At 35.4% G+C, this 12,926-nt stretch overlaps 1 protein-coding gene across 2 annotated transcripts; it reads right to left on the reverse strand.

The window, feature by feature from the left end:
• Positions 1-96: 96 nt before the first annotated feature.
• LOC109206520 (homeobox-leucine zipper protein GLABRA 2) lies at positions 97-7,697 on the reverse strand. Of its 2 annotated transcripts, XM_019369340.1 has the most exons (11): positions 7,492-7,697; positions 7,118-7,383; positions 6,430-6,547; positions 6,034-6,234; positions 4,766-5,161; positions 3,364-3,468; positions 2,916-3,125; positions 1,871-2,045; positions 1,518-1,792; positions 1,329-1,415; positions 97-772 (listed from the first exon to the last, which is right to left on the reverse strand). In XM_019369340.1, the coding sequence occupies exons 1-11, from the start codon at positions 7,576-7,578 to the stop codon at positions 389-391; spliced, it is 2,304 nt and encodes a 767-aa protein (XP_019224885.1). In that variant the 5' UTR covers positions 7,579-7,697; the 3' UTR covers positions 97-388. The 2 variants fall into 2 exon arrangements, with proteins under 2 accessions (XP_019224885.1, XP_019224886.1); XM_019369341.1 differs by lacking the exon at positions 6,034-6,234.
• Between the last annotated feature and the right edge of the window lie 5,229 nt (positions 7,698-12,926).

Raw genomic sequence — 12,926 nt, forward strand, 5'->3', positions numbered from 1 at the left:
ATCCAGTTAATTTAGTTTGGCTGCTTCTAAGTCATTGAAATAAAACATTGACATTGAGGTAATTTTGTAAATCTACTGCACAAAGAACATAAAGCATGAAGAAGAGAACGAAAATTATACATGAGCTGACGAGAATTCTTATGTAGTATATACACATTTGTGTTGTAACAAGTTTCCTTTGATAGTTGTTATCTTGATAACATCACAAGAGTCGAGAATCTGAAGTAAATATGTCTATCTTAATGTGGGGAATTACAATTATGGGGGGAAGAACTCATCACTTCATGTGAATCCTTTTCGTCATTCTATTGATCAGATGAAAATGGTAGAGGAGGAGGAGAACTATATCATCTGTATAATGAAATTAGCATATTTCTACCTACAAGAATCAATATGCATCGTCACATTGGAAACTTGTCTTGATCTTGTGCAATGTACTTGACAAAAGGTTGTTGACAGATTCAACAGACTCCTTAGAAAGTTTAGCTGTTGGAGAGTTGCTAGTTAGAATCTGAAAAGCAATTGTTAGCAAGGATCCTCCTTCTGAACTTCTGTCCTCTGGTTTCGAAGTGATAACTAAACCCCTTGACTCTATTCCATCAGAAAGGATTGAGAAACCCGAAGGTAACACGGCGGTATTGCTCGAGTCGCAGCCTGTTATAACAGATTGCATGCCTGCAATGTCAACTGGGGCATAGACAACTGCAGATTCATAAGCATTGGTGCAAGTATCTTGGAGAATCCACATGTTGTTTTCTCTTAATTTCACTGCCTGAAAAAGAGTACAGTTTTTTCAAACTTCCAATTAGGAACAAGTTGTAGTACTGATCATATTTCTTAAGACAGGGCAAAATCAAACTCGTTTTTTAGTAACCCGCCTAAAGTTAAACGGGTCGTATATTGATCCGTTTGTTGACTTGACTCAATAAGTTGAATTCAAAACGACCCATAATATTATTAGGTCAAAATAGTATAATTTGTCAGGTTAAAAAGCAATATTAGGTAAATTAGGAATAACTTAAGCAAACAATTTAAGAAAAATACACGAGCTATCATTTTTTCTTCAAAAAGCAAAATAAAAAGAAGTGGAGGTTGGCTCATGTTGAGTTATGACTCGTTATTTGACTCATCTTGATCCTAGCAAACTTTGAGTGGGTTGGATCATAACTTCTTTATTAATTTGACATGTTTTGCCCAATCAATAAGATTGGTCGAACCGCCCATTTGCCACTTCTAAATTACTTCCTTTCCTTATAGCTTACATTCATGAAAAAGGAGAATTAATGGAGATAAACAAAACATCTTTCTATGAGAGGTATAATACTCACTTGGATTGAGACTGCATTTCCTTTGTCTTGACCTTTTGCTAAATTTGCAACGGATTGCGCTGGGCCTCCATTTGACATGACATCCCACTTAGATAACGAAATTCATTGAAAAATGTCAACACTTTGTTTTTGTTTCCTTGAAGAATATACTGAATGTAATGCAATGAGATAAATATTGAACTTACTAACCTCATGTCGACGAGTTTCATCTTTCAGGAAATCAAAGAGTACGTTGCGAGAAACTGGCAACCAAATGGATGAAACAGCACAGAGGATCACGCCGTGCGGTTCACCAGTATCCGTCAAGTTCTTCCTAGATGCCACCCTAATATCCTCTTGGCCAGTTTTGCTAGGAATCTTGTTCCATGTATTATAACTAGAAGCTCCAAGCATACGGTAGAAACTCCATGTCATTCTTTGTGCCAATGTTAGTATACTTTTTCTACCAGCAAGTGTGGCAACACCTGTTTCAATTCATTTACACAGTTTAATTTTTGAACCAATTTGGAATTAGTTAATGTAAGACATGAAGTTTAGTTTACCAGTTGTATCTTTGGTGGGAATGTTGGTTGCCATGGAGAAGAGGAGGCGCTCGCATTGCTGCTGCAGTGTAGCCATCCAACGCCTTGCCCCAAAAGCTTGGCCGCTGTTGACAATTACACGGTACAGAGAATGAACTATGCTTTTTTGGCACTCCAAGTGTTCCACCCAAGTTACCTGAACATAAGTAGCAATTAGATTTAGAGTTTAACTTATACTATATGCTGAAAAATGTTAAAGATAACTATGTAATCATTCTTAAGTAAAATTAGTAACTCGAAAAATAAGTCAAGTCACATGCAACAACAGATTAATATAGAATGATTGTTGGAAAAATGACACTGTGTAGCCACTATAACAATAATAGCCGAAAAAATGTTGTAAAATTTATATATTTTTTGTTTATATATACATTATGTATGTTATATACAAAAATTATATAAATTTTATACATTTTTCGGCTACCTGATGTAAATAGTTTCTGGCGTGGGCTAAATTAAACGTGATAATACCCATGATTGTTGGAGTTCAGTCTGATCCATACTAAACTCCAATAATGATGGTGTAAAAATCTTTGCACTACCAATGTGCATTATAAGCTAAATCCTTATATATTATATATATATATGTATATATATATATATATATATATATATATATTAATATATATATTCTTTTTCTTTCATTTTCGGTTTTAGGTCTATTTCTCTTAAAATTGTAGGTTCGTCCAATTATTTGTCAATCATAAAACTATATTAAAATTTTCCCACTTTCTTTTTGCTGTGAATTACCTGTGCTTTTAAGATTTTTCCAGAATTTAATTAGCATGCCCAACATCAGACACTAAAGTTTTACATTGATGTTCAACCAGATATGGTAATATGACCTTAGCAATGCTCTACACAAAAAATGTAGAGTAATTTTTAGTGTGGCAGGAACTGTGGGAGAGTACATGGACATACCATTTCCAGCTAGTTGTGTAGTGATAAGAAAGAAAAGAAAAAAGAAACAGATAATTAATTAGGGTTAGAAAACATGGGTACTTACCTTGCAGTGGGCATTGGATTGTTCTTGGAGAAAGCAGCCGGAGGGCAATTTTCTGCATTTCACGAGAGAAGCGTCAATGTTGTCTTCAACTTTGTCCACAGAAACGTCCACAATTGCCCACTGACCTACGCTCAATTGCTTGCAATATCTGACAAAATACACTTCTCTCGTCCCCACTACTGGTGTTAACATCTGCACCTCTGCAAACATCTGTGTACCAAAATACCCAGTGAGTTATAAAGAACACACAGACAAAACCCTTATCTTTCTCTTACAAGCTTTTTTTGGGGGGTAATTATAGTAGTCTACATGTTTTACCATCTTCTGTTTTTTATAAAACAAACTATTTGTCCTTCATCTTTCTTTTGAATTTTTTCCTCTTTGGAGTAAAAGTTATACACTCATCAGAACAAGAAAAAGAAAGAACAATATGTATGAATCTACTTACTAGCTGAACTGCACCATCCCAGCAGTTAGCACCTTCACCATTGCAGATCACGTCTACTGTTGCTGCTTTTGAGATCATCGATGGGAACATTTCTTTCCATTGATTCTTCAGGAATATATTTGCAAAGAATTTAACATCAATAAGATAGCTTGTGTACATAACCAGAGTTCAATTTCGAACTTTATGCATTTTGCGAAGTTTTTGTTTTTCTATTTTCTTAGCACATTATTAATTATGTCATTAAAAAAACTTGGATTAGTATATACTATGCAACCTTAGCTTCCATATGGGATAGTGAACCTTAAAAATAATGTAGCTTACTTATTTAAACAGGTTAAAATATATTAACTATAAATTCTTTGTGCTATCCGTATATATAAGTTATATATTTTTTTCTAGGCTAATCCAAAATATCATGATGTTGTAATACTCCTTAACAAATGCTATATCTTGTTCATAGTATCTGTCTTTTAAGTTTTTTGCACGATCCTTAAGAAAGATATCCAATAAACTTAATTATAAAAGTATTTGTCAAATTAAAACTATCTTCTATCTCTCTAAACAATATTTCACTTAATTGACACTCCACTATTTAGAGAATTTGAAAGAAAAAATATTGTAATAGATGTCTCCTTGTTTTTCTAAAACATAAAATATTTTGAAATAAATTCAGCTTAAAAGAACGGCAAATAATATGGACCAGATATATTACACCCTCTGTCCTAATTCATATCAAGGTGTTCGATTTCGAGAGTCAAACAAATTTTTTTTTGACTGTAATTTTTTCATATGAATTTTAAATATTTTGAATTATCAATTTATTGTGACTGATACTTTTTACGTAGTTTCCAAATATGTAAATATCGAAAAAATTAAAAATTGTATGTCCAAATGCATGGTCAAAATTAAGGACCTATTTGGACATAGATTCCTAAATATTTTTTGAAAAGCTGATTTGGGTGAAGTTTGATACAATAACAATAACAACAACACAGTGTAATTCCACAAGTGGGGTCTGGGGAGGGTAGGATGTACGCAGCCTTACCGCTACCCTGAAAGGGCAGAAAGACTGTTTTCGATAGACCCTCGGCGATTTGGGTGAAGTTTGACGTGAAATTGAAAATGTGTTTGGACATGAATTTGGGGCAAGTTTTGACATGTTAAAAAGTCTTTTTTTTTTCCGGCTAAAAGTCCCAAATGATCATGATTTGGCCCAAAAAGAGGTCTTAAGCTATATTTGGGATATGAAGTTTTAGTTTTCAAAATCTCCCAAAAACTAGATTAATTTTATAATCGAACACATATTTAAAATTTTTTTTTTTTTTTGAAAAAAAAAACTTCCAAAACTTAGCCTACTAAAAATTTTGAAATAACTGAGGTGGGAATAGTTGATCGATCTTACCACGTCCATGAAAGTCTGAACAAGTCGAGGGAGTTCCATGAATACTATTCCCGTCTCTCTGGAAGCTTCAATACATCTCTTATTAGGCCATCGTCCATCTCTGGGATTTTCAGTCGGAAACTCCTTCATATATTCGTCATAATTAAGTATTTCTCGTCCAGTTTCAAAGCTTCTGATCCACAGTGGTTCTCCACAAGTAGCCATTTTTTTAAGTTCTTCCATTGCTTTATTAACTACATGCATTATCCTTGACTTTTCTAGCCCAAAAATGCCAGTGTAATAATCTAAAGCGCTTCTATTTTCTTCTTCATTTCCTCCTGAACATGACGAGGAGCTATTATTATTCGGTGATGTCCCTATTGGGTATTTTCCCAATGCTGCCCTAAGCTTTTCAACCTGCATCTCCACAATTAGAAGCGCATGTTATAATGTGCGGAGGGTATGTATCGTATAATTAATGGTTCAACTCAATCCAGCGTTTTCGATACGAAGCAAGAATACATATTTACTAGAATTATAACAAATGATTAATCAGGTATTTGCACAATATTTGGTTGAAATTGAGAGAAAAAATGTTTTTAAAATAGAAATTGGAAAAGAATATAATATTTGAAAGTTGGAGTTGTACTTGAGATGAATTTGGCTTGGAAAAAAAGTTTCTTAAAAATCATTATTTTACTTCAAATGTGTTGGGCTTAAACGGCCCAATGACACTCTTAACATGGTGTGATATTGTCCGCTTTGGGCCAAGCCCGCACGGTTTTTCCCAAAAGGCCTCACACCATTAAGAGATCCCTACACCTTATATGTAGACTCCCAATCTTTTCAGATACCAATGTGGGACTTTGTTCGCACACCCAACAAAATGCTCCTCAAACTAGTTTTTAAACTTCGAATTCTCTATTCCAAGTTGAATTTGAAATAATGGACCAAATTATAAAACAAACATTTGATTTGCAAATACTATTTCAAGTTGAAGTTAAATAATGAGATTTGTGGGATTTTAGTATTTTATTGAGTTGTTGTTGTTGTTGTTGTTTGTAATTGAAGTTAAATAATGAGATATGCAATTTTTATGCTGAGTTAGGATCAATTTTGAAATCATAATTTCAGAAGTACAATGAATTTAGTGATAATAAAAATCTAAAGGTTGAATCAGTCAAATTTAAATTTTGAATCCGACTATGTTATATACGTGTTGGAACACATTGATCAAAGAAATATATATATGTTTGCTTTTCGAAGATAACGATTTGTGTTCAAATTACCTCAGCTCTAAGCCTGGCATTTTCGATTCGTAATTGATGTTCTTCAGCGGGAAGAGTAGGAGCATCATTATTGCTAGAGATAGTAAATCCACAATTAGGACAAGAAGGATTCTTCAACGTCTTCCTTAATCCCTTATTTTCTTCACGAAGTTTTTCTATTTCAGCTTTTAACAAAGAATTTTCATGGCGTTCCTGTATTGCCTGCAATTAATAACGAGACCAGACAAGACTTGACTTAGGATAAAAATTATACACTGTCCCTGTGGTTACGTACGGTGGTCTGGTCTCTGATGACATTTATAATCATATCCAAGAAAGATTCATTGCTCTTATATAAGTCCTCACTATTCGAGAATAGATTTTTAATTAATAAAGTTCTATAATATATATAATTACCTTAATTTGAGTTCGCCGATTTTGAAACCAGAACTTAACTTGCCTTGGATGAAGACCTAATTGCTTACTGAGTTGCTGCCTTTGCTTCTCATCTGGATGGGGTGACTCTTTGAATAATCTGTCAAATAAAATGCATTTTTCATAAGTATTGATGGAAGTAGAAAAGGAGACCCATTGGCTTAATTATGCATACGTTGAGAAACTTAATTAAGATTTACAGTTCTTGAACCATGTTACATGAGCTGCTGGTATTAGCTTTTTACTCAAAATTAGATTAAAAGTCGAAAAACAATTTAATTAGTGATATGAATGATCAGCTGTCGGTTGACATCAGTTGAGACTCAATAAATGAAAGAAAAGTAGATTAAGAAGAATAAAACACAAGAAATTGACAAAACTAGCTAATTGCATGCATTAGCGGGTTTATACAAATAATTTAGATAGAAAATATGTTTTAGGGAATTAATGACCTAAGACATGCATGGTAGAAATTAATGTCCGGATTCTGATTTCTTTCATTGAAGAAAGGAGACTAAGTTAAAACTCCATCGATTGGTTCTTCTGTTGTCAATTCAACAGAAAAACGTACCAGCAAAACGACAGATTTCAAGAGAAAAAAGCCTAAAGGAAAAGTAAATTTTCTCTTAAAATCAGATATTTATGGTGAGAAAGAGTTGTATGAACGTACGCCTCCATTTCTCTGATTTGTTCAGCAGTGTGTCTGTGATATTTCTTTCTTTTCTTCTTCTTACTGTTGTTGTTAGGATCTTCATCCTCTTCGTTACAAGTTATATCGGCATGCTCAAAATCATCATCAGAACCGCGTGATCTCAGTGGTCCAGAATTCTCGCTGCTAATCTCGACCGTCGATTCTTCTCTCGGCCGTCCTCTACTTGCACTTCCATCCTCAACCTCCTCCGTCTCCACGTTTCCGCCATCTCGGAAAATTCCAGCCTTCAAAAATTCAAACAAAAATTAGAAGCGATAAAACAAAATCAGAAACACGTAGAGGAAAAGGAAAAGGGCGATTTTACGAAAGCATAAAATTAATTAATTACTTACGAGACTGAGAGAGAGAGCAGGAGAGGGAAAGAAATCTTTGGTTTCATGAGAAGGAGGATGGTTATTCGACATGTCCACAACGCCCATGGCAGTAGAGGAATTGGATTATGGTGAAAATAGATAGAAAGACATAAATATAAACTGAATTTTTATTATTTGTTTTTTTCCCTCTGCGTTTTTTGAGTGTAAGAGTAAGACTGTGTTTATTGGAGAAGAGGGAGAGAAAATTAGTGGGGTATAGATGAATTAAAGGATATAAAACAAAAAAATGAAGGACCTGAGGGGGGGTTTTGGGCCGGGGGGGGGTTGTACAAGAGTGGGGGGCTGGTAGGAGTTGACTGTTAGATACGGTGGAGGGTCAGTGATTTTGATCTTCAACTAACTTTTTATTACTCCACAGTTAATGAACTATTACTCTTAAACTTCAACTGTTTATCTACGTAGTGCTAGTACTAGTTTAATTGAATGGCAAAAGTCATCTGTGTTTACACATCAAATTAAATGGATGCAAAAATAAATGTCCTTTATTCAAGCATTTGTCACTTAATTATGGTTATCTAAATCAAGTTGTTTGATTTGATATAAATACTAAATGCATGTAAATTTTATATCGATAAATATGTTGGGTTTGTTATTATTTATTAATAACAAAAGAGGTGTGAATGGAAAATGGTAGGAAAAGAAATAGCGGGAAGTGAAATTTTGAATGAGTTCATTTTACTAATGCACTTTGTCCCTCATTAGTAGAAGGAAAGAAAATCTTTGTGTATATATAGAGAAGCCCATCTTTTAGCTCTTAAAGAGTTAAGAAGAAGGCAAGCCTCGCGTCGTCGTCGCTGGGCTTCGGCTTCGGATGCCCGTTTTCTTTCCCAGATTATTTTAAATCAATTTTAATTTTCCCACAATATTTCCAACAGCTATGGCTGTTGACAGTGTCAAATCCAACAACTATGGTTGTTCTGAAAGGTTGCAAACCTTTTCAGAAACAGTACCAAATTGGCTATAAATATTCCTTCAAATCCCAGAATATTTACTTACGAAATTTTCTGATAATCTTCTTCTTCTTCTGCACAAAAAATCCAGTGTGTTTTACAGCCTTCGAGTGGTTCGTTGTTCATCGGCGTTTTTGGTACCAACACTCCGGTGAGTTAAATCGTTCTATCCTGGGAGGATATTCCAGAACCTCGGGTGAGTTAAATCGTTGCTATTCTGATTTGAAGATATAAAAACTTCATCAGAGTATTGAAATTCAAAAAACGATTTGAAGAACATAAAAACTTCATCGTTTTTCTGTAAAACAGTATATAAAAATTTCGGTTATTTTTTATTACGTACTGTTTATTGATTACAATATTATTTACTATTCTGGTTCTGCCATTAATTGAACTCTTCTGTTGTTGACAGTGAGAAATGGCAATTGATAACGGACATCCTTCTGCGACTGTTGGTGCAACAACGATAGCCTCGTCAAGCCGCACTGTTGTTCCTCCGGCCGAGAAACCGGGGAAATTTTCTAGAGCCAACTTCAAAGGATGGCAGCAAAGGGTGTTCTTCTGGCTTACCACACTTGGTATGCAGAAATTCACTAGTGAAGAGCCTCTAGTGCCTGCTGCGGACATGCCGGACAATGAAAAGTTCATGGTTGTTGAGGCGTGGAAGCATGCAGATTTTCTTTGCAAAGGCTATATCGTAAGTGCTTTAAAGGATGACTTGTACAATGTGTACAGTGCAATGAATACTTCGAAAGAATTATGGGACGCACTTGAGAAGAAGTACAAGACAGAAGATGCATGCTTGAAGAAGTTCGTAGTTGCCAAGTTTCTAGACTATAAAATGATAGACAGCAAAACTATGGGAACCCAAGTTCAGGAGCTTCAACTTATTTTTCACGACCTTATTGCTGAAGGTATGGTCGTGAATGAAGCATTTCAAGTGGCTGCTATGATTGAAAAATTGCCTCCTTCGTGGAGATATTTCAAGAACTATCTTAAGCACAAGCGCAAAGAAATTAAGTTGGAAGATCTTGTGATACGTCTAAAGATCAAGGAAGACAACAAAATAGCCGAGAAGAAGTCTCGTAGAAATTCAACGATCATGGGAGCTAATATCGTTGAGGAGACTGCTCCCAAAAGTAAGAAGAGGAAGAGGTCTTCTAGACAAACTAAGGAGCAGAACAAAAAGAAATTCAAGGGGAGCTGCTACAATTGTGAAAAAGTTGGTCAAAAAAGCCCTGATTGTCGCCTCCCTAAAAAGGATAATAAGAAGGGACAAGCCAATATAGTGGAGAAGAATGATGACATTGATGATCTTTGTGCAATTCTTTCAGAATGCAACCTAGTTGGAAATTCGAAGGAGTGGTGGATTGACTCTGGAGCCACTCGACATGTTTGTGCTATCAAAGAAGCATTTGCGACGTACTCTACTGCTGGTCCCGAAGAAGAAATTTCCATGGGAAATAATGCAACAGCCAAGATTGAAGGTTATGGGAAGATATTCATGAAGATGACTTCCGGCAAGGTGTTAACGCTCAACAACGTTCTTCATGTTCCTACTATTAGGAAGAATTTAGTTTCTACTTCTTTATTTGTAAAGAATGGATTCAAATGTATATTTGTTTCTGATAAAGTTATAGTAAGCAAGAACGAAATGTATGTTGGAAAAGGCTACCTCACAGAGGGCCTTTTCAAACTCAATGTAATGGTTGTTGACAGTGTGAATAAAATTTCAGCTTCTTCTTATTTATTGGAGTCAAATGATTTATGGCATATTCGTTTAGGACATGTCAATTATAAAACCTCGCGAAAGTTAATTAATTTAGAAGTATTGCCTAAATTCGAGTGTAATAAATCAAAATGTCAAATATGTGTTGAATCTAAGTTTGTAAAACATCCTTATAAGTCTGTTGAAAGGAATTCAAATCCTTTAGACTTAATTCATACTGACATTTGCGATATGAAGTCGACACCATCTCGAGGTGGAAAAAAGTATTTTATTACCTTTATTGACGATTGCACTAGATATTGTTATGTTTATTTGCTTAATACTAAGGATGAAGCTTTGAAGCATTTAGGCACTACAAGAATGAAGTGGAGAATCAATTGAATAAAAAGATCAAAATGACAAGAAGTGATAGAGGTGGAGAATATGAATCTCCATTTGCAGAAATATGTTAGGAATATGGAATTATCCATCAAACTACCGCACCTTACACACCTCAATCCAACGGAATTGCGGAAAGGAAAAATCGGACATTAAAGGAAATGATGAATTCCTTATTAATAAGTTCCGGATTACCGCAGAGTTTGTGGGGGGAAGCTCTCCTTACAGCTAACCGAATACTCAACAGAGTACCCCCACAGCAAAACGCAATCTATTCCATATGAAAAATGGAAAGGAAGAAAACCCAACTTGAAATATTTCAAAGTATGGGGGTGTCTAGCAAAGGTACAAGTTCCTTTACCTAAAAGGGTTAAAATCGGACCAAAAATAGTAGATTGCATTTTCATTGGATATGCTACAAACAGTAAAGCATGTCGGTTTTTGCTTCATAAATCCGATAATCCCGAGATTCGTGTTAATACGGTAATGGAATCAGATACTGCTGAATTCTTTGAAAGCATCTATCCGTATAAAACTGAATGTGAGTCGTTAAGTGAAAGACCTAAACGACCTCGGGAAGAACCAAAGGAAAATACTCCAAGGCGTAGCAAACGTCAAAGAACATCTACTTCCTTTGGACCAGATTTTGTGACATTCTTGCTTGAAAATGAGCCTCAAACTTTTAAAGCAGCTATGTCGTCTTCTGATTCGGCATTTTGGTAAAAGGCGGTCAATAGTGAGATTCAATCAATTTTGAATAACCATACATGGTAATTGGTTGATCTTCCTCCAGGAAATAAGCCTTTAGGTTCGAAATGGATCTTTAAACGAAAAATTAAAGCTGATGGCACAATTGACAAATATAAGGCAAGACTTGTTGTCAAAGGTTATAGACAAAAGGAAGGCCTAGATTACTTTGACACTTACTCGCCAGTAACAAGGATAACATCTATTAGGGTGTTAGTGGCACTAGCGGCCGTGTATGGTCTTGAAATCCATCGTATGGATGTTAAAATAGCTTTCCTAAATGGAGAATTGGAGGAAGAGATTTACATGGAACAACCTGAGGGTTTTGTGGTTCCTGGTAAAGAAAAGAAAGTGTGCAAACTTGTTAAGTCACTTTATGGACTTAAACAAGCACCCAAACAATGGCATGCAAAATTTGACCAAACAATGTTGGCAAATGGATTTAAAACCAACGAGTGTGACAAATGTGTTTACATTAAAAATACTCCGGGTCATGAAGTCATTGTTTGTTTATATGTTGATAATAAGCAAAAATATGGCAGATATAAATGCTACAAAGCGCATGTTGGCTAGCAAATTCGACATGAAAGACTTAGGAGTTGTTGATGTGATCTTAGGAATCAGAATTCACAAGACTCCACAAGGTCTAGTGATGATAGGCTATAATTACGTATTTTAGTCGATTATTACACTCTAATTTATTGCACTTTAGTTGAGTTTGCGCTTTAATCGCTAGTGTTTTGCACTAACGGTGTGTTTTATGTCTTGTAGGAGTGATTCCGAGCTATATAGATGTTATGGAATGAATTCAAGTGATTTGGAGCTCTGAAGTCTGAGTAAAAGCTCAAGGAATTAAGCCGGAATCGTGTTTGGGGGTCAACGGATGATAGTTAGAGCGAACGAAGAATCGAGTAGGCATATTGCATACTGTCTAGTAAAATGGATATAATTTTTTTCTTAGAACTCCATTTGGTCTCCACAATATATGGTTGGAAAGCTAACTCAAAGAGCTACAACTTTCATGTTTTACATTTTTCCAAATTCCAAACGGAACGGGACGAAAAGCGCAAGATTTGAGCCAAAACAAACGAAACCGGGAAAAAAGGGCCAGTTGGGCGCCACAGGCAGCGCCTGGCGCCACCTGTGGCGCCAAAAACAGTATGCACAAATATTTGGGCGCTATGGAGGGCGCTTGGCGCCGAGCTGGGCGCCGGTGACGTGAAATTGTCCTATTTCGCCCGGGACAAGGTTATTTCGGCCCTAGACCTACCCACCACGTATAAAAGCAAGACTAAACCTATTTTTGAAGGGGAGGACGCCACTTTAGAGAGATAAAACATACTTTGGAGGAGAATTCACGTGAGAGAACACACACCACGCTTGGAGGGCTTCTAACTAGTTTTTCTTCTATTCTCTTCTTTTAATTTCATAGTTTATTAGTTCTAGAGTTTTGGGTGCTACATGAACGTTGTAGTTTGAAGCTTGAATTGTTCTTATTATTTTATCGTATTGGTTTATTTATTCAATCTTGCGTTTAATTATTTAATTGCTTGATCACCAATTGAATACTATCTACGAATCAAGGATTG

Source organism: Nicotiana attenuata, unplaced genomic scaffold (genome assembly GCF_001879085.1).
Source record: "Nicotiana attenuata strain UT unplaced genomic scaffold, NIATTr2, whole genome shotgun sequence".
In the NCBI taxonomy this organism is placed as follows: domain Eukaryota; kingdom Viridiplantae; phylum Streptophyta; class Magnoliopsida; order Solanales; family Solanaceae; genus Nicotiana; species Nicotiana attenuata.

Coding starts and splice junctions, on each gene's coding strand:
- LOC109206520 (XM_019369340.1), bottom strand. CDS start 7,578: ATGGGCGTTGTGGACATGTCGAATAACCATCCTCCTTCTCATGAAACC. Junction 5,162..6,033: donor ATGCCAGGCTTAGAGCTGAG/GTAATTTGAACA, acceptor GTGGAGATGCAG/GTTGAAAAGCTTAGGGCAGC. Junction 1,793..1,870: donor TCCCACCAAAGATACAACTG/GTAAACTAAACT, acceptor GAATTGAAACAG/GTGTTGCCACACTTGCTGGT.